This window comes from Sorex araneus, chromosome 2 (assembly GCF_027595985.1).
Source record: "Sorex araneus isolate mSorAra2 chromosome 2, mSorAra2.pri, whole genome shotgun sequence".
NCBI lineage: Eukaryota > Metazoa > Chordata > Mammalia > Eulipotyphla > Soricidae > Sorex > Sorex araneus.
Window position 1 is genome coordinate 168,163,868 of NC_073303.1, and position 21,381 is coordinate 168,185,248.

General features: G+C 37.4%; 1 protein-coding gene across 2 annotated transcripts in view; it reads right to left on the reverse strand.

Annotated features, from left to right (window-relative positions):
• Nucleotides 1-1,535: 1,535 nt before the first annotated feature.
• The window catches only part of HTR1F (5-hydroxytryptamine receptor 1F), a 161,044-nt gene continuing 141,198 nt past the window's right edge, over nucleotides 1,536-21,381 (reverse strand). For both annotated transcript variants that reach the window (XM_055127497.1, XM_055127498.1), the window contains one exon: nucleotides 1,536-6,502. In XM_055127497.1, the coding sequence (XP_054983472.1) occupies nucleotides 5,359-6,459 (1,101 nt within the window). In that variant the 5' untranslated portion in view covers nucleotides 6,460-6,502 and the 3' untranslated portion in view covers nucleotides 1,536-5,358. The remainder of the gene's footprint in view (nucleotides 6,503-21,381) is intronic.

Genomic DNA, 21,381 nt, shown 5'->3' on the forward strand with positions numbered 1-21,381 from the left:
ACAGGGGTGATTCCTGAGTGCAGAGCCAAAACTAACCCCTGTGCATCGCTGGGTATGGCCCAAAAAGCCTTTTTTTTTTTTTTTGATTACACACTTCGATGCTCTGCACTCAGGAATTTCTTCTGACTGTAGCACTTGCTTTTTCATGAGACTTGGTAAAACAACTGAATACTTTTCCAGGGGCTGGGCATCTCACTGATTTTCTATTTCTTTTTGACACAAAATTCTTGGATGCAGATGAGAGAAGTTTAAGATTAGCTTGAAACTATGGAGATTATGCTCTACTAAGGGAATTGAAAATTGAGAATTTATGTAATTGATACAAAGAAGAATTTGAAAATAAGACTCAAAGAAGCTTTTCTTCATTTGCAAGGATGTTTTTGTTCTTACTTTAGAGCAAAAGGTAGGGTAGAGAAAATTAAATTTATCAGAACAGGAAGTAAATTGATTTTGAGGATCCAAAATAAAAGCGGGTCCAATGCAGAGATGGTCACCCAATACCTGGATAACCTGCTAATGTTATCACCCGAGGGTGTTTTGAAACAAGACAAAAAAAAAAGTAGGAAGGAGGCAAATAGGCAATCCAGATTCTTACCCAAACTATATAACAAAAACCATAATTTATTAATAAAAGTAAATTCTCAAACATGATTTGTACATTGCTATACTGAATATAAACGTATTGGATTAAATTTATTATTTGGTAGCTTGATTTTTTAAAGATTTTTGGGCCACACCCAGCTGGGTTTAAGGCTTACGTCCTGGTTCTATGCTCAGGGATCCCTCATTGTGACCTCGGGGGACACTCGCTATAAGGTCCTGGGAATTGAACCTGAGTCAGCTATGTACAAAGCAAGTGCCTAACTCACACTATCATTCTGACCCCAAGTTGCTTGACTTTTTATGTGTATTTAATGTTTTATCCTACCTTTCATATATTCCCTATTCAAAAATATTTATAGTTTGAGTAAAGATAGAACTTTCTGGTGTAGATACATTTAAAATTGTAGCAGTTATAAATGGATGTACATGGACTAATATCCAAGGCTAGGAAAAACAGAGGCCAGAAGGATGGGCCAATGGTTGGAAGCTTGCCACAAGTGTGTGTGTGTGTGTGTGTGTGTGTGTGTGTGTGTGTGTGTGTGTGTAGTGGAAGGAAAGGCAGTTAGGATAGAGAAGGAACCAGTATGACAATAATCATTAGAAATGATCACTGTGGACAAGAACTGAGTAGTGAAAATAGGTAAAGGGATGTACAAGATAATCTTTCAGTATTCGTATTACACATAATATTGCCCAAAAGAGAAAGGAGAAAGGAGAGAGAGAAAGAAGGGAGAGAGAGACAGAGAGACAGAGAGACAAAGACAAAGACAGAGACAGAGAAGAAGAAGAAGAAGAAGAAGAAGAAGAAGAAGAAGAAGAAGAAGAAGAAGAAGAAGAAGAAGAAGAAGAAGAAGAAGAAGAACAAGAAGAAGAAGAAGAAGAACAAGAAGAAGAAGAAGAAGAACAAGAACAAGAAGAAGAAGAAGAAGAAAAGAAAAGTGCCAGCCACAGAGGCAGGCAAGAGAGGGAAGGAGGGGAGAGAAACTGGGGACACGGGTGCTGGGAAATGTACATTGGTGAAGTGATGGGTGTTGAAACGTTATATGACTAAAACCTAGTCATGAACAACCTTGTAATTGTGTATCTCTCTGTGACTCAATTAATAAAATTCAAAAAAATTGTAGCAGGAACATAACTTTACCTAACGTTGAACCATTTCATATGATATTTATATATTTTCACTCAACTTTACCAATTAAATATATGTATTGCTATATTTGTTATTGGTATCAAATTATATTTCTGCAAAAATTCTCAGTTTTTAGTACTTGGAAAATGTTCACTGAAAATTTCTTCCTGAGGCTGGAGAGACAATACAGGAGATAGGGCATTTGCCATGCACGTGGTCAAGCCACGTTCCATCCTCGCATCCCTAAGTACTCCAGTAGTGATTCCTGAGTGCAGAGCCAGGGGTAAGTACTGAGCTTAGTTAGGTATGGCTCAAAAGCAAAAACAATAACAAAAAGAAAGACATTTATTTCATTATGGTATTCCTACACGTTCAGGGAAGTAGTATATCACTGTGACATGTAACCTGTTCTTCATAAATTTCAAAAAAAGTACAAATTGTAGATCATTAGTCCTTAGATCACACACAATCAAACATATTAAAGAAAATCATTCATTTAGTTCATGAGTGATGGTATGATTTGTACTTTTAGTATGTGGAAACAGAGATGAAGTGATGATTACTATAATATGCTTAGCCCCTTTGGATTAAAAATGCTTTATGTACTAAAAAAACGACTTTGCAACAAGTTCTAAAGAAATGTTAGCTTCCTTGTGACTTGGAGTACTATTTTTCTATAGCTGTGCTTCAGAATAGAGGGTAGAATATGTATTTGGATGAATTACTCTGCTTGAATTTGCTCTATCAGGTTGATAGGCTGAATCTCTTAGAGTTTGCCAATATAAACACATACATTTTTGAGGTGGGTGTGAGTAAATGAACAAATTATTTTAAGTTTATTGAAGAATGATTACCGACAGAATCACATTTTGTTAAAAAGGAGAAAGAAAAAATAAGCAGCGAAAGATAGAAAAAGAACAGTTTTTTGAATACCAACTTAGTCAAAGGGCCATGGAAGAATAAACTAGAGGAAGCAATGAGGTAATTGGAGTTTTACATGAACCTTTGTTAGTTCTACGTAGGCTTGATTGTTGTTAGTAGTGCCTATGATTCCAACTTGTCTTTGTGTCCTTAAAGTACCCAAAACAGAAGCCACCCATTCACCAGTAAGTCCTTTTCTTGAGTTCCTTGTGTCATTTGAGGACAAGTTATCTAAGTGAGTCATCTCTCCCTTTTTTGCCTCTTTATTAACATCTTTGTTTCTACCTTAGATTCTATATCCACGGTATCTTTCATCTATTTCTTCCATTACATTCCCAACGTCAGAATCAATTTCAGAGCTTCAGTGACCCGTAGACTGGTTTGCTGATTTATTTTTTAACAGCAATCATTACTTAAATAGGTTATTTCTCTTCATCTCTTCTCTTATTGCTCTGAATAGCTGTCAAACTCATTGTTATTTTATGAATGCATTCACCAAAATTTTTTTTTTTTTTTTTGCTTTTTGGGTCACGCCTGGCAATGCACAGGGGTTATTCCTGGCTCTGCACTCAGGAATTACCCCTGGCGGTGCTCAAGGGACCATATGGAATGTTGGGAATCGAACCCGGGTTGGCTGTGTGCAAGGCAAACGCCCTACCTGCTGTGCTATCGCTCTAGCTCCAGCATCCACTAAATTTTTAAGGGTGAAGCTGGAAAGGTTTTAGCTTCTGTTTTTTTTTTTTTTTTTGCAATGCTAGTTATTGAACCCAGGGCCTCATACATGAAAGGTAATGCTCTACTACTGAATACATCCCTGGACCTAAAGTCTGAAATTTTGATGCTGTCACCACCTGGAAAATGCTCTACTTTTCTCTTGTCTAAATGCCATTCATTTAGTATCTATTTTCAATACATTCTTTATCTTTCTCCATGTGATTTTTTTCTTATGAAAATCACCAAAACTTTGCAAATAGTCTACATTCCACATCTCTGTTTCCATTTTCCGCTATAGTGCTCATTTTCGGTTTTATTTTTTTAGATTGTAAACATATTAATGGAATAGACTTTAAATTTCCTCATTTTTTACCTAGTACATCTTAATACCTCATATAAAATAAGAATTTTATAAATATCTGCCATATTGTGAGTACTCTGTCATACAAAACATTAACGAAATATAATCTTAAGCACCTCACCAGGAAAGAATACAGTCATGTGCCACATATTGGTAAATTTAATATTATTGGTTCCTATATGTAATGTTTCACCACCTAGGGTTATGCAAGTGCATTGTATGACATTAGCGCAATGATGAAATCATGTAACAATACATTTCTTAGAGTGTATCTCATCATTTAGGGATGCAAACTTGTGTTAAGAATATACCTAAAGGTATATATTTAACAGAAAAATAAATGTATCATTTTTCAAATGATCTTGGATGAGGATAGACCTTCTGAAATGTGTTCTATAACTTTACCAATTCAAATGAAATAAAACCTTAGCAGCAAGATTCTGTTGTTTTCATAGCTTATATAAGTATGGTTAGAAATTATGGAATTGCTTTGGCTCCACAGGTTACTGGAGTGACTGAAAGATCTATCTATCTATCTATCTATCTATCTATCTATCTATCTATCTATCTATCTATCTATCTATCTATCTATCTATCTTCAGTGAGCCTTTGCCTAGGAGGTCAATGCAAAGTTCCAAAGAACCTATCCCACTCTCTTTATTAAAAAGTAAATGCTGCTTCAATTCAAGATATAAAGCTATTGAACTGAACATTATAACATTTTGGTTAAAAAATAAACTTACTAAAATGAACAGAAATAAATACATATTATATTTTTTTATTTTATATTTTAAAAAGTCATTAGAAGTATGATTACTAGAGTGAGTAATCTAGGGTAATTAGTACCCTCAAATTGAATCTGAAATATACATAATATAATTAGAAAACCTCTGCCTAACACAGATTTCAAATGTTGCTAATAGATGATTAAGAAAAAATTGTTCTAGAAACTGATATTAAACAAAAATATGTTAAAAATGCATAAGCTCAGTATTCAGAATTATTTTTTAGTACCTTTCTGTATGATTACTCTTCACTATCTAAAGACAGTATATTCTTTGACTTTTGCATTTTTTCCATTGTTCCAAATAAGAATTCCCTTTATCTCCTTCCTTCTTTTGCTCAGAGTAAGATGGAAATGGAATACGGGTAATTATCTAAGAGAAATATGTGCTTTGAGTAAATGATATCTTTTCTATAAAAAAAAAGAATTGTATAATGAACAAAATGATCATATATATACAATTTACTTATGGAGGTATGTTGTTCATTGAAAAATCTGTAATTGTGAGACAAGCTATAAAATCCTCTCAATTATAATTTTATATATGTATATACATATCAATATATATTTTAGTTAGCATTTTAAGAACAAAAATATTGCATAGACAAAATCTTTTATAGACAAAATATTGTTCTAAGCATGGTTTTCTAATTTTGTGTACTCTAGAATGATTAAGTCAAACTGTTTAAGTCAGTAAATTGCCTTTATGTTGCTATAGAATATAAATCATCTTCTTATCATTTTAGCGCTTTATTTCCTTGTCAAGGTTTCAATTTTTTTAATTTAGCATTTATTTTCTCTTCACTTCCGAAAATCTTTCTTTATAATGATACTCTTTCTTTTAATCTAACCTCGACATCGCACAAGTTTTTGAAATGCTTTCTTGAAGTCTTCATTAAAGATTGTATAGATCAGTGGATTTATAAGGGAATTAAGATAACCAAGCCATGTCAAAAAATTTGACATTTCTTCAGAAATTTTACACTTTTCACAGATATTAACAACCAATTCTTTCACAAAAAAGGGAAGCCAACATATTACAAATGCGCCCAAGATTAGTCCTAGGGTAGTAGCTGCTTTGCGCTCTCTTGTGCCTGAGATCTTTTGTCTTCTCCAAGATTTCTCATACTTTAATTCAGACCTGGGATTTCTTATTGTGCTTTGAATTTTATCAAAGTCTGTTGATGGATCAGATAAAGACTTTTCTAGCAAGTAGGGTGTGGAGACCAGTCTAGTACTCTTCTCACCACTTTCTGAAAGGATTTGGCCATTCAGCTCCTCCTTGACGATCCTACTTGCCTGCCTCTTGTGGTATAATGTCTTTGCTGCTTTATATATTTTGTAGTAGAGGATCAAAATCAACGTTAATGGTATGTAAAAAGCCCCAAATGTTGAGTAAATTGTGGAAACAATGTGGTCATGCTTAATGATGCATTCATCATCTCGATTAATTCTTTGATGCCTCCAGAATAGAGGAGGCATAGAGATAAAAATAGATATAATCCAGACAATCGTAATCATAATGCCAGCATGCTTGGGAGTTCTTTTCCTGGCATACTCAACAGCATCTGTGATGGCCCGGTATCGATCCAAAGCTATAGCAGAGAGATGCAAGATGGAGCACGTGCAGCATGTAATATCAACGCTTAGCCAAATGTCACAGACCACTTGCCCCATAATCCAGCTCTCTCTCACAATATAAACAATACTGAAAGGCATCACCAGGACAGCGACAAGGAAATCTGTAACTGCAAGGGAGCAAATTAAATAGTTGGCTGGGTGATGTAACTTTCGGGTCACGATAATTGCAGCGATCACGAGAGAGTTGATAGTTGTAGTCATCAAGGCCAGTCCGGAGAGAGTGAGAGACACCAAAATTTTGGATGGCATGCCATTTAACAATTCTTCTGAGGTTAAGTTTTGGTCAGATGAGTTTAAGAAATCCATTTTTTTGTTTTCAAAAGATTAATCTAGCTGAAAAACAAAATACCTGTAACAAAGGGGAAAAACAGTTCAGAGAAGGTTTCAGGAAAATTATTTTTCTCTTTCAAATAATTTTCAAAAAGTATATATTTGTTTTACATGGATATTTTGTAGATAAAAAATGAAGATAGATTGATAATTTCCTTATTCTTTTCATTAATTTAATGCAGAATAGGAAGAAAAACAAATAAAACTTTTAAACCATTTCTTAAAATATGGTTCAAATAAAAACTACTTATGAGTAAACTAATCTATTACTAAGTAAAATATCTACCATGACAGAATTGCATGTGGAGACTAAATTAATCCTTATTGTTTTTCTCTTTGCGTACAGCAGAAAAACTTCCAAAGGACATGTTATTAATATATATTTGTGCATTATATAAGAAAATATTACATTAAATGCAGCATTAAAAATAATAAAGTTTTGTAACTTTATTCACAGTTACATTGAGAACTTTATCATTAGGTTTGTAAAGATTAAAGGAAATTTTAATGTTCTTTGTGTCAGGATATAAAAGTTATAAAAGGGAAAATAAGAGAAATAAAGCATTTTTAGTATTTCTTCAACATTTCATGATCATTTTATGAAATTGGAAAATGTCAGAGAGTTTAGTGTCTTTGTGGATACAAGTAGTTATTTCGTTTAGAATGATAAAATGAAATTAGTTGAAGTCCAATAGCCATAAAATACTGCACATTTCGGTGACATATGTATCCAAATAAACTACTTAAACAAGGAGAACTACCCAAGGAGAGCTCATAAGTGCACTCACGTGAAATGAGATTATTTACTTCTACAACTTGCCATTGCAATGACAGTATTATCTTAATTCTAAAAGACTCTCTAAAAATGGACCTTTCAATGCACGCAATTGCCTATTTACAATGAAATAAGTACAATTAAAGCATGAGTGTATAAGATTTTCTTTTTTATTTATTAATAATTTTAGTAAAGACATTTTATTAAAAGGGAGAGAAAAGAAAGTACACTTAAAAAAAAACCCAAAGGGAAAAAAATTGTAGATTTCTCAAAACAGAGGAGAGAGGCTTATGGAGGAGCTACACAACCTGAGTTGGGCTGCAGGCGATTCCAAAATGGAATGTGTCCCTTTACTTGTTAGCAGTTACCTAGGTCTTAGAGGATAGAAAACTGAAACCTATTCTTAGTTATAACTATTATTGTATTCCCATTTACTCTAAATTATTTTTGCTTTAAATAGAATATGGTTCATTTGTTGGACTTGATAAAGCAGTGTTTTAAAATACTTACATATGTCAGAGTCCTCTCTTTACTCAATCACACACACACACACACACACACACACACACACACACACACACATGAATTTTGTGGCACTAGTGATCCAACATAGGGCTTCACATATGCAATGTGGGAACTTTACCAATAAGCCACATGCCCCATCCCCCCTCTTTTTATGGCTACACCCAGTGGTGCTCAGGGTTTATTCCTGACTGCACTCAGGAATCACTCCTGGCAGTGCTTGTGGGACTATAGGGGATGCCCGGGATTGAACTCAGGTGGGCTGCATGCAAAGCAAATTACCCTAACTGCTGTACTATTACTCTGGCCCTACTAGCCACATTTAAAAAAAGAAGTTGAGGGGCTGGAGTGATAGCATAGCGGGTAGGGCGTTTGCCTTGCACGCGGCCGACCCGGGTTCGATTCCCAGCATCCCATATGGTCCCCTGACCACTGCCAGGGATGATTCCTGAGTGCAGAGCCAGGAATAACCCCTGTGCATCGCTGGTTGTGACCCGCAAAAAAAAAAAAGAAGTTGATCACAGTAATTTATTATATTCAATACTCCAATCCCAATCCCACCATTACACCTTCCCATCACCATATTTCAAAATTTTCCACCCCCACCAGAGCCTTCCCCCAAAGCAGGACCTAAATAATTTATTTTGCATTTCTTATGAATAATCTGCTAAAAATGATACAAAGAAGTTTTCTTAGAGGAAAGTATGTGAAGATTGTTGTATTTCACTCTGGAGTCGTTAGACCCGTGTATAAGAGATTACTAACATGTTGTTACAGGTGGAGCTTTGTCTGCTGATCTATATATGTATATATTTTCATACATATGTGTATATATATGTATTTTTAATCAATATTGACTACCCTCTACTTTAAATCCCATCAAATGTGGTATGCTACTCTTGCCACATCATTGGTGTAAAGTATGAGATATTGCTTCAGGAATTCTAAAATTTTAAATAGGGTGATACAGCTGGAGTTAATTTTTTAACCGGATGGTGACTTTGGGGTCTGGAGGCATCTCTGCATTTGTTGCTCTCTTCCAAGGTTTATTTGTGAGTTTCTGGATCATGACCATTAATGAGCTCATATGACAAATCACATTTTTGACCCAAATACTTGATATTTTTCATGTTTGGTATTTGATATTATTCATATTTTTTAATAAGAAGTGCTTTCTAAGAAGCAAAGTATAGCATATTACAAATTGTTCATATGTTTTGATTACCAATATAAAATTCAGAGCTGGAGAAATAGCTCAGTGGAATAAGTGCTTGCTTTGCATGCAGGAGGCATCATTTACCCCACCCCCGGCATCCACATAAAGTACCCTCAGCACTTTTAGGAGTTATCCTGGAGTAGCATGCAGTCACTGCCATGTGTGGGCTCAAAATTAGAGGAAAGAAAAAGACCGAATTCAATTTTCATGTTCTTGTATTCATTTAAATCAGGTGTGAAGGTTTGCTCCTGTGAATTGAGAGAAAAAAATGTGAATATTGGGTACGCAGAAAATGAGTAGATATCTTGTGTACAACATAAAAAGAACTATGTGCGTACAATATTTATTTATTTATTTATTTATTTTTCTTTTTGGGTCACACCTGGTGATGTACAGGGGTTTCTCCTGGCTTTGCACTCAGGAATTACTCCTGGTGGTGCTCAGGGGACTACATGGGATGCTGGGGCTCGAACCGGGGTCAGCCGCATGCAAGGCAAATGACCTACCAGCTGTGCTATCGCTCCAGTCCCATACATAATTTTTTTTTACTTTTTTTTGGGGTCACACCCGGCCATGCACAGGGGTTACTCCCGGCTCTGCACTCAGGAATTACTCCTGGCGGTGCTCAGGGGACCATATGTGATGCTGGGATTTGAACCTGGGTCAGTCGAGTGCAAGGCAAATGCCCTACCTGCTGTGCTATCGCTCCAGTCCCTACATACATTATTTTTATCAGTATTTATCCATTGTAAATTTAGAAGCTAAAGTATTCATAGAAATATGAAACCAGAGGTTCTCAAATTCAGTTTGTTGTAGAATCATTAGGAGTATTTGTTATGGGCTGAAGCGATAGCACAGCAGTTGGGCGTTCGCCTTCCATTCGGCCAACCCGGCAAGCTACAGAGAGTATGGCGCCCACACGGCAGAGCCTGGCAAGCTACCCGTGGTGTATTGGATATGCCAAAAACAGTAACAATAAGTCTCTCCATGAGAGATGTTACTGGTGCCCGCTGGAGCAAAACGATGAGCAATGGGATGACAGTGACAGTGATTTCTTGCCAACAGATTTTTGGGTTCCACCCTCTGGAGATTGAACAGATTAGGGTCGAGGCCTCAATTCTGCATTTCCATGGAATTTGCTTGTGATGCTGCTGCTGTTTGTCCAGCCACCAAGCACCAAGATGGTTGCTCCTCAGTTATCTCATCCTTTCACTGATTTAGCATCTGTGAGTTCATCTCTAGAGAAGCTGAGATGTTTCTGCTGTCCAATTTCTCAGTATCTCTCTTTTTGATATTGTAATTAATTATCTCAATTTCTCAAATAGCTATTACTTGAGTTCTTCTTCTAATATTCCTTTGACTATTATTGCCATCTTTCTGCAGCTCTGGGACTCCTGCTCTAGGATTATTAACTCTCCTTGCTCCAAATCATTTTCAGCTCTTTCAGGCTGTGTTGAGAGGTATACTTCTATGAATATATTTCAAAATTTAAAATTGAAACACAGGGTCTGAGGTGTAATGGTGTACCTCAGAACTGCTATGAAACTCCATGATATCTATGATAGCTAGACTTCACAGTCTTTAGCAGTATTCCCTGGAAACATGTTTTGGGGAGGTGTCAATGACTTCAGGTGAATGCTCACTAAAAAGCCAATCAGACAAATAAGAAACATTGTAGATTAATTTCACTCTCTTTTAATTTCCACCTATTCTCCACCCTAAAATCTATGCTGCTTAGTCAATAGAAAATTCACATTTTCTTAATTTTTTAAATTTTGTGTGTGGCACATCTGGCTGTGCCCAGGACTTATTCCTAGCTCTGCATGCAGGAATTATTCTTGGTAGTGCTCAAGGGATCATATGGGATGCCAGGGATCGAACCCTAGTCAGCAATTGTAAGGCAAACACCTTGTTCATTATACTATCTCTCCAGCCCCCTTTTTGTTTGTTTTTGAACCACACCCAGTGGTGCTCAGGGCTTAGTACTGGCTCTGTATTTAGGGATCACTCCTGCTTGGCTCAGAAGACCATATGTGATGCCAGGGATAGAATCCAGGTTGGCTGCATGTAAGGCAAGTAGTACCTTACTAGTTGTAATATTGCTCAGGACCTGAAACTGCACATTATATTAATTCGGTAATTTCTTGGCAACAGTGTTTACTTAGTTTTATGTGAATTGATTTAAAAGTGCTGGCATTTTCCATATTATAAGCAAAATAGCTTTCCAATTTAATTTGCTTGATAAACAGTTTCGGGATAAAAGCCTCTTCAAGAGATAATCCTGAAATTACATTGGAATAGAATATTAAACAAGAGAAACTGTTTTGGAAACAGTTATGTGGGTTTTCATAATAAAATTAATTTTGTAGAAAAATGGATCAAATTAAAATTAGAAGGTGAATTATTTGATAATTCAACTGATTGCTCTAAGCATCATACTGTAGCATTTAAATTAGGCTCAGTAAAATTGTACTTAATGCTAAGGGAAATTGCTACTGGGTCAAATATCTTCTATTGTAGTTTTCAAGAAATATTCCCATTATTAAACTTAGAAGACCAAGTTTTATACTTAAAGTTGTAAAAATAAATGTAGTTAATTGTATCGGTATTTTTTTTCTTATTTTCCTTGACACATACAATTATAATTTCAACAAACTCTGTCTTCATTAATTAGGACCTGGTCTCTAAGCAGATTCTTTTACACACTTTTATATCCTCAATGAAATATAGACTGTGAGTTCTTTTAGTGCTAGGAACAGCCCGAGTTATTGGTCATAAACTGTAGTCCTACTCTTAGAACATAGATTCATTCTGTACTTTGAATGTCTCCACAGGGAAATAAACATGATTAGTCTTTTGATTTTAGTAGAGCCTTTAGCCCCATCAATTATATGTATCTCCCTGATAATAACAGAGGGAAAAAATTCTGTGTGTGTGTGTGTGTTTGTTTGTGTGTGTGTATGTGTGTGGTTTGGGCCACACTGGTGGTTATAAGAGCTCACAACTGGTTCTGTGCACAGGACTCACTCCTGAGGGGGATTGGGTACCACATGTGGTGTAGGGCATCAAACCTTGCTATACTGTGTATAGAGCAAGTACTGATTGCTGTCCTAACTCTCCTGGCCACCCAGTTTTTAATTAGCATAGATAGTTGCCAATTTGTTGTTCTAGTCATGTGATGCAGTTTTTACCTGATTATTCAGTGTTTTAGTCCATATATAGGTGTCTGCTGCATCTTAATGTCTAGTTATATTTATCTCATTCAGGTGTAAGGGACATAGTTTATATTGTAAATAACTGGGGGAGGCGCTGGAGCAATAGTACAGCAGGTAGGGCGTTTGCCTTGCATGCGGCTGACCTGGGTTCGATTCCCAGCATCCCACATGGTCCCCTGAGCACCACCAGGAGTAATTCCTGAGTGAAGAGCCAGGAGTAACACCTGAGCATTGCCAGGTGTGACCCAAAAAGCAAAAAAAATAATAATAACTGGGGGAGGGGTTTAGACATAGTTTTAATAAAATTGTATGGTTGTAAGAATATAGAAAAAACAATTTACCAAGACCACATGAGAACCTATAAGTTGGCTGTAATAATAATAATAAAAAAATATTTTCTAAGTATTTCTGAGGATTTGTGCTAATGCTTGTTCATATCTTTTAGCTCATATAATTTTCACATATAGTTTATGAGAAGATATAGTTATTACATTACTCCTATAAGAAAAATGGGGGATAGAAATTATTTTTTAACAATACAGTATAATAAATGACGGGTGGAAAAGTGATTTACTTAATTGCTATTTTGCTAACTTTGCGAGATTAGTAACTGTTCTACTCATGAGATCGATAAAATAAATACTTTGTGAATACAATAAAGATTATGCCATTGTGTAAATAGTGGGTTCAAATGAATGAGATTATTCAATAAGTTACACTGTTTAACTTTTGCTGGGCATGTTTAAAATAGTGATCAGATCTTAATGTGTAAACTTTAACAGCAAGAATGTTTTCTTAGGATTTTAAAAACATTTAAAAATCTTTCCATCTTTGAAAATTGCCTTTAGCTCTTATTGTATAGCTTTATTTCATTTAAAGTTATTTTATTACTTTGTAAACTATTAATTTGAACCGTTTTACTTTAGTCCCTTTAAACGCTACTTACTGAAGTATTCCCTTTCATTTATTTAAATACTACACTATGTATTTGCTGATTAATCTTTTAGTTGTAGAAAGATACTAAAGAAAATAGCAAAGCTACCTTTGAATTTAAACAAATAGGAAAGGAACAAGTTGCCTTGGTCTTTAATAAACTAACATGGTCACTGTCACTGTCATCCCGTTGCTCATCGATTTGCTTGAGCGGGCACCAGTAATGTCTCCATTGTGAGACTTGTTGTTACTGTGTTTTGCATATCGAATTTGCCACGGGTAGCTTGCCAGGCTCTGCCGTGTGGGTGAGATACTCTTAGTAGCTTTCTGGGCTCTTCGAGAGGGATGGAGGAATCGAACCCGAGTCAGCCACGTGCAAGGCAAATGCCCTACAGGCTGTGCTATCGCACAAACATGGTAATTCATAAATTTATATTTATGAATATTATATATTCATAAATATAGTACAATAGTACAAGGCAACAAAAGCATTATGGATGAATTTAATACACATAAAGTGTCTGAGAAATACTGTTGAGTAAGCAGCATGCTTCATAGCATGCTGAAACAGTGTAGCTCTTTCTAGGAGAAACAAAAGTATGAGTAAAAACAGAGGCATAAAAATGCAAGATGCTTTCAAGCATGTGAAGTAAGTAATCCAATATGGACACTGTAAAGGCATCTTAGACCAGGTTCAAAGTGAGGGATAGAAGTTAAATAGGAAGGCAATGGAGGGGCTGGCATGCCATGATAAAGATACTAGGTTCTTATCTAATAGGCAATCATGTCTTCAAAATAATTTTAAAGTTGGTAAAAGGATAGGATCTATTTTTGGTGGACTGAGGTGTGCCGGAGGACTGATAAGGCTTAAGGAGAGTGGTGCTTCTGCTCTAAGGATAAGACATAGGTATAAGCAAAAACATTACAGGGTACTCAAGGAAGTAGTTGAAATTAGAATCTTTGAAGGTCATTGGAATAAATCTGGTCTAGGTTTTACTAACCCCTTTGTAAGTGCTCCAAAATTAGGAATTATATCCCAGAGAAAAAGAAAATCAAATTGAGTTGAGAATTTGAGTTGAGGGTTGAGATGCGAACTTGAGTGAATGGCAAAAAAAAAAAAATATATATATATATATATATACATATATATGTATATTGGTGGTGATACTGGATCAATACTAGTTTCAGAGAAAAGAGTAGATAGGATTGAGTAATTTAAGGTTTTTATGAGGTTAAGGATCATGTGTAAGAAAAGGATCCTGTGCAAAGATGAAAAGAAAGATTGAAGTTAAGTTTAATGACTGTGAGCATAGAGTTAGAAATTTAGGGAGTGATTACAAAGCTAAGGTCAGAAATGTTAATAATTGATTTAACTTCTTTTTTTTTTTTTCTTTTTGGGTCATACCGGGCGATGCTCAGGGCTTACTTTACTCCTGGCTCTGTACTCAGGAATCACTTCTGGCGGTGCCCAGGGGACCATATGGGATGCTGGGAATCGAACCCAGGTCGGCCGCTTGCAAGGCAAATGCCCTACCCGCTGTGCTATCACTCCAGCCCCGATCTAACTTCTTTAGAACAGTGGCAACTTGCTTACAGAGAGGGATATGAGTCATCACAAAGACTTTATATAACTTCAGAAGTCAATAGGCATAAACACACACACAATGCACATTTCCTTTCATAACTTTTCTTTTCCCTGTTTTTAAAACTCTGCTTACTAACACTGATTCCTTTGTCTCTTGACTTCTTGAGTTCTGGTTCTTTTTTTTTTTTTTTAAGAATTTTATTTTATTGAATCACCATGTGGAAAATTACAATGCTTTCAAGCTTAAGTCTCAGTTATACAATGCTGAAAAAACCATCCCTTCAACAGTGCCCATATTCCACCACCAAAATAAAAGCTAAACATAAAAAAACACAGTAACCTCCCATCCTGCCCCCCCCCCCCGCCATGTACTGATAAATTTCACTTTACTTTCTATTTACTTTGGTTACATTCAATATTTCAACACAAACCTCACTATTATTGTTAGGGGTACCCCACTAGTCAGACCTGCTATGAAGAGATATGAGGTTTTGGATTTCTGTACTTTAGCAACTAAGTCCAGGAAGATTTCTTCCAGATATTGGATCATTGCAAGCTTGTAAACCCCATCTGTGGTCGTCATAATATGGCGGTCACCACGCCCTTCACCCCCGGCAAGGAAGAGGTGAGAGAGAGATATACCTATCCTCTCCTGGGTGGGCATCAGGCCTCGGCTTAGTTCTCAGTCTGGAGACATTCTGCGAGGAGCTGCCCATGCCAAAAAATTTAGCTGGCGTCTGGAGTCACGCTTGTGCAGCTGCGGAGAGGCCGCACACACGTGCGGCCCCCGGGATCACATCTTGGTGGCAGCTTGAGTTCTGGTTCTTGATCTACCCAGTTCATATCAGTCAACTCAGTTGCTTTCTTGGTTTTGGATACCAATCCATTCCCTTCATATCATGCTTCAACTTTGACTATATTTTTATTAACTTTTTGCTGGTTCCAAAGACTCTCCTTTCTCTGATAATAAAAATAGATTTATGCTCTCCTCTGGCCACTCCAAACTAGTCCAAATCATGGCACTAGATTTAAAGACCAAAATTTCATGCTTTGTAGCCTTGAAGGCAAGCTGCAGATATAGTTCTTTGAAAATGTAGTGTTCTTTGCTTCAGTGATCCATGAGGTAAAGAGACAAGTTATCTGTCGCTGATTCTCAATATAATTGTGTCAAGGACAGCATAAAACCCTGCTCTTTCAAAAGGTGAGGCAACTATGATGTAGTATCATCTGTTCTCTGCCCATGTTAAGTTGGATGATTTTCTCACTATTAAGTGTTGCAAATTCTTTATGTAAAGCGAATAAATGTTTTTTTGTCAGAAAAAAAAAAACAAAAGGTGAGGCAAATAGTGACCACTGATCTGAGATTCACCCTTAAATGCACTTAGACAAATGTGGTCAGAGTGCTCTATTCTAGTACTTGCATCAGGTGCTTTTATGCCCCCCAATTTTTTTTTTTGCTTTTTGGGTCACACCTGGCGATGCACATGGGTTACTCCTGGCTCTGCACTCAGGAATGACTCCTGGCAGTGCTCAGGGGACCATATGGGATGCTGGGAATCGAACGCGGGTTGGCTGGGTGCAAGGCAAACACCCTACCCACTGTGCTATTGCTCCAGCCCCCACCCCCAATTTGTTTTCCTACTCCACTCTGTCCCTCTTGACACTCCCTTTGAGTTCTTGATGCAGCTCTTAGAAAGTTCCTTTTCTTTTCCCTATGAGAAATGGTCTGGATTTGCAGCTAAGTGGACTTCTCAGCCTACTTCCTGCCTGAATATTTTCATCTTGAACTCATTTTGTTCAAAGGGAAAGAACTTCATCTCCTTTAGCTCAAGCAAAGGTAATTCTGTCAATACTTTGTGTTCCCCTTTAAATATTCTCGGGAGTCACCATGTGCCTCAAATGACACACTTTTCCTCCTCCAAGAGAAATTTTGCATAAACTATTAACTCTAGGAAAAGGCACCCTAAGATTCTTAGAAACTCACTTTTAAAAATCTGTGAATGGTTCTACTAGGTAACCTCTTAACCTTGATCTGTTCTTATCTTGAGGCCATTTTTATTTTAACTACTTTAATGACCTTTTGCTACCTGGGTAGGTTTATGATCACTTGTCACTTGTCATCCCGTTGCTCACTGATTTGCTCGAGTGGGCGCTAGTAACGTCTCCATTCATCCCTGTCACGTGCTAGTGTAGCCCAATGACATCTGCTTGCTCCAAGAACACGAAGAGCCTCAAATGTTCGTTCAGGGTCTTGACAACGAAGTCTGACCATCTGATAGTTTGGTGGCCAGGCGTTCTTTTGACGTTCCATGGAATCCAGTCAGTAACAGTTCTAGTCCAGTGGTCATCACCAAATTGCATTACGTGTCCAGCCTATCTGATTTTCAACGCCTTGGCAAATGAGAAAGCGTCCCTGATTCTCGATTGTGGACGGAGGTCAGAACTCTGGATTCCATCTCTCACTTGAGTGAAACGTGATACTCCAAGCATAGCTCTTTCGATTCCTCTTTGGGAGACCCAAATAGCGTTCTCATCTTGTTTTCATAGGGCCCAGGTCTCTGAGGTGTATGTTAGTGCAGGAAGAACAGTGGAGTTGAAATGATGTGCCTGGATCTAGAAGTTCTTCGTCCTCTTAACAGTTTCTTCATCCTCTTAACAGCTTCTTCGATTCTCTTGAAGGCATTTCACACAGCTCTCTTCCTTCTGCGCAGCTCAAAAATTTTGTTATTTACAATTCCCAATTTATATATTTCTTCTAAATGTTGCTTTAAACCACCTTTTCAATTTTTTGGATTTTGGGCTATACCCAGTGTTCAGGGATTACTCCTGGCTCTGCATTCATGGATCACTCTTGGCACAGCTTGGGGATGTGGTCCTGGGATCAACCCAGAGCAGCTGTGTGCAAGGCACTTGCTCTACTCACTGTACAAATTTATTGAGGCACCGTGATTTACAAAGTTATTCATAGTTGACTTTCAGAAATACAAAATTTCAACGCCACATCTGTTACCAGTGTCAACTTTCCTTCACCAGTGTCCCCAGATTCCCTCTACGTCCCAGTCTGCCTCTTTGACAGGCACATTTTAAAGTTTGGTTGCTGTAGTTTAGAGCTTATGCTTTCAGTCCCATGGTTCTGACATACAGATATACCCACACCTCTATACTGCCAATATGTGCAAAGTCCTCGCCCCTGTTACATCCTGTCTGCTTCTTACTTCTTCCCCTTGTCAACTTTTACTTTTGGTTTTGGGGTCACACACAGTGGTATCAAATTCTGGCCATCATTAAGCATGTGTTCTTCCCTTTGAGCTATTTTTCTAATCCATTGGTTACAAACTTTAATTCCACTCTTTTTTTTTCTTCTTGGGTCACACCTGGTGATGCACAGAGGTTATTCCTGTGCTCAGGGGACCATATGAGATGCTGGGAATCGAATCGCGGGTCAGCTGTGTGCAAGGCAAATGCCCTACATGCTGTACTATTGCGACAGCTCCTAATTCCACTCTTTAAATACCTTATTATGTACAATCTAAACATTCTGCCAAGAAATGTTAAAGATCAGTCCACAAGTTTATCAGACATGTCTAATTTCCTAAGCACTGGAGAATACAAATAATTCTGCTACTATAAAACATGGCTACACTCATTAGTCTCCAACATAGTTTCATCTTTCCATTACTACTGAGAGAGAATTAATTTTCTTAAGCATCTTCTCACCTTTTTTTCCCAATCACTATATAGCACCTGGTCCCAAGGCAAATGGCACACTGATGTTGATTTGATATGGATGACTATACTGAATGGTTTGTTACCAATTTAGTATCATTTTCAGCTCCCAATCTTCTTACTAAAGTTGAGGCATTAACTATAATTTAAAGAATCTTCTCTAAATAGCCTGAAATTCTCCTAAGATTTGGGAGGCAGAGGAGGAGCAGACATAATCATTTTCGGTAGGTGGTTTGGCCAGTGGTGTGGGCAGATGCTGACAGCAGCTGCTGTGTGCTCTAGGGGATAATTCTCTCAGGTAGAAGGATTATAATAGCTCTCAAGCAAGCATTTGGGGCTTCACGCTGAAGTACTTGAAGTACTTCAGTATCTATTTCTTTGACTTAGGTTGCAACTGGAATGAATTAAAATCTGACTCTCCTAAGTTTTTCTTCCTAGCTTTTTAAATATTGATTGCCAATATTTTCATTAAACCCTAAATGATTATTTTCTTGACTGTAACCTTTGATTAACCTCCTTTAGTTAAACTTTCTGTTTGTCTGCTTTTGGAATCCACCTTGCGGTGCTCAGAAGCTACTCCGGACTCTGTACTTGGAAATTTTTCCCTGTGGCTTAGGGCACATCGCAATGACCAAGCAAACCTTGGCCTACGGAATTCAAAGACTTCACTTATTCATTGAGCTATCTCTACAGCCCTAGTTCAGCTATATAAATAACACTTTCTAGGATCTTATTATAAATTTTTTATTTATTAATTTATTAATTTTATTTTTTAAAATTTATTTATTTTTAATTAGTGAATCACCGTGAGGGTACAGTTACAGATTTATACACTTTTGTGCTCATGTTTCCCTCATACAAAGTTTGAGAACCCATCCCTTCACCAGTGCCCATTTTTCACCACTAGTAAACCCAGCATCCCTCCCACCCTCCCCAATCCCATCTCCCCCCACCCCACCCTGCCACTGTGGCAGGGCATTCCCTTCTGTTCTCTCTCTCTAATTAGCTGTTGTGGTTTGCAATAAAGGTGTTGAGTGGCCACTGTGTTCAGTCTCTAGCCCACATTCAGCCCGCAACACCCTTCCCCCGCCTGGCCTCAGACCACACAGTTGGTGATCCCTTCTCTGAGTTGCCCTCTCCCCAGAATGTGAGGCCAGCCTCCAAACCATGGAGTCAACCTCCTGGTACTTATTTCTACAATTCTTGGGTGTTAGTCTCCCACTCTGTTATTCTATATTCCACAGATGAGTGCAATCTTTCTATGTCTGTCTCTCTCTTTCTGTCTCATTTCACTCAGCATGAAACTTTCCATGCCGATCCACTTATATGCAAAATTCATGATCTCCTTTTTTCTAACAGCTGCATAGTATTCCATTGTATAGATGTACCAAAGTTTCTTTAACCAGTCATCCATTCTAGGGCATTCGGGTTTTTTCCAGATTCTGGCTATTGTAAACAGTGCTGCGATGAACATATAAGTGCAGATGTCATTTTGACTATACTTTTTTGCTTCTCTGGGATATATTCCCAGCAGTGGTATTGCTGGATCAAAATGGGAGCTCAATATCTAATTTTTTGAGAATCGTCCATATTGTTTTCCAAAAGGGCTGAACCAATCGGCATTCCCACCAGCAGTGTAGAAAGGCCCCTTTCTCCCCACATCCTCTCCAACAGCGGTTGCTTTTGTTCTTTTGGATGTATGCCAGTCTCTGTGGTGTGAGGTGGTATCTCATGGTTTTGATCTGCATCTCCCTATGATTAGTGATGTAGAGCACTTTTTCATGTGCCTTTTGGCCATTCGTATCTCTTCCTTGGGAAAGTTTCTGTTCATTTCTTCGCCCCATTTTCTGATGGGGTTGGATGTTTTCTTCTTGTAGAGTTCAACCAGTGCTTTATATACCATTGATATCAACCCCTTATCTGATGGGTATTGTGTAAATATCCTTTCCCATTCTGTAGATAGTCATTGTATTCTGGTCACTGTATCTTTTGCAGTGCAGAAGCTTTTTAGTTTAATGTAGTCCCATTTATTGATCTCTGTTTCTACTAAATTGCTTAGTTCCGTGTCATCTTTGAAGATACCTTTATCTTCAATATCGTGGAGGGTTTTGCCGACCTTGTCTTCAATGTACCTTATGGTTTGTGGTCTGATGTTGAGGCCTTTAATCCATTTTGATCTGACTTTTGTGCATGGTGTCAGGTCGAGTCTAAGCCCATTCTTTTGCATGTGCTTGTCCAGTTGTGCCAGCACCATTTGTTAAAGAGGCTTTCCTTGCTCCACTTCACATCTCTTGCTCCCTTATCAAAGATTAGATGATCATACATTTGGGGTTGTGTGTAGGGATATTCCACCCTGTTCCATTGGTCTGCGGGTCTGCCTTTGTTCCAGTACCATGCTGTTTTAATTGTTACTGCTTTGTAGTAAAGTTTGAGGTTGGGGAGGATGACACTTTCTAGGTTTAATTAGTACAGACTGATCAACTGATTATTACAAATAAAACAAGTGATTAATATTGACTTTTACTGAGCTTCACTGACTTGGTCAGACTTCTCTATAAAGCAGAACTCTAGCAACATAATGTGAAGGCTAACTTGCTGTCAGCTGATACCAGGGAGTTGATTTTTCATGTTCAATGAATGATATTACAGAATATTAAGCACTGAACACAAAGCAGATGTTTTATAGCCAAGATCTGGAGCCCTGCTTAAGTACAATCTGGTCTTCCTTCTGCTAGTCAAACAAGGCAATTTGCTAAAAGATGAGGAAAATTTTACCTTTTAAAACTGGATAAGATAGGCAGAGATTGACCGAGGCATGTGTAGTCTAAACATACACTGGTTTTATGTATAAAGTAAGCATGATTTTTAAAAATTTATTTTGCTTGTGTTTCTTTGTTTTGTGGTCACACCTGGTGAGGTGCAAGGG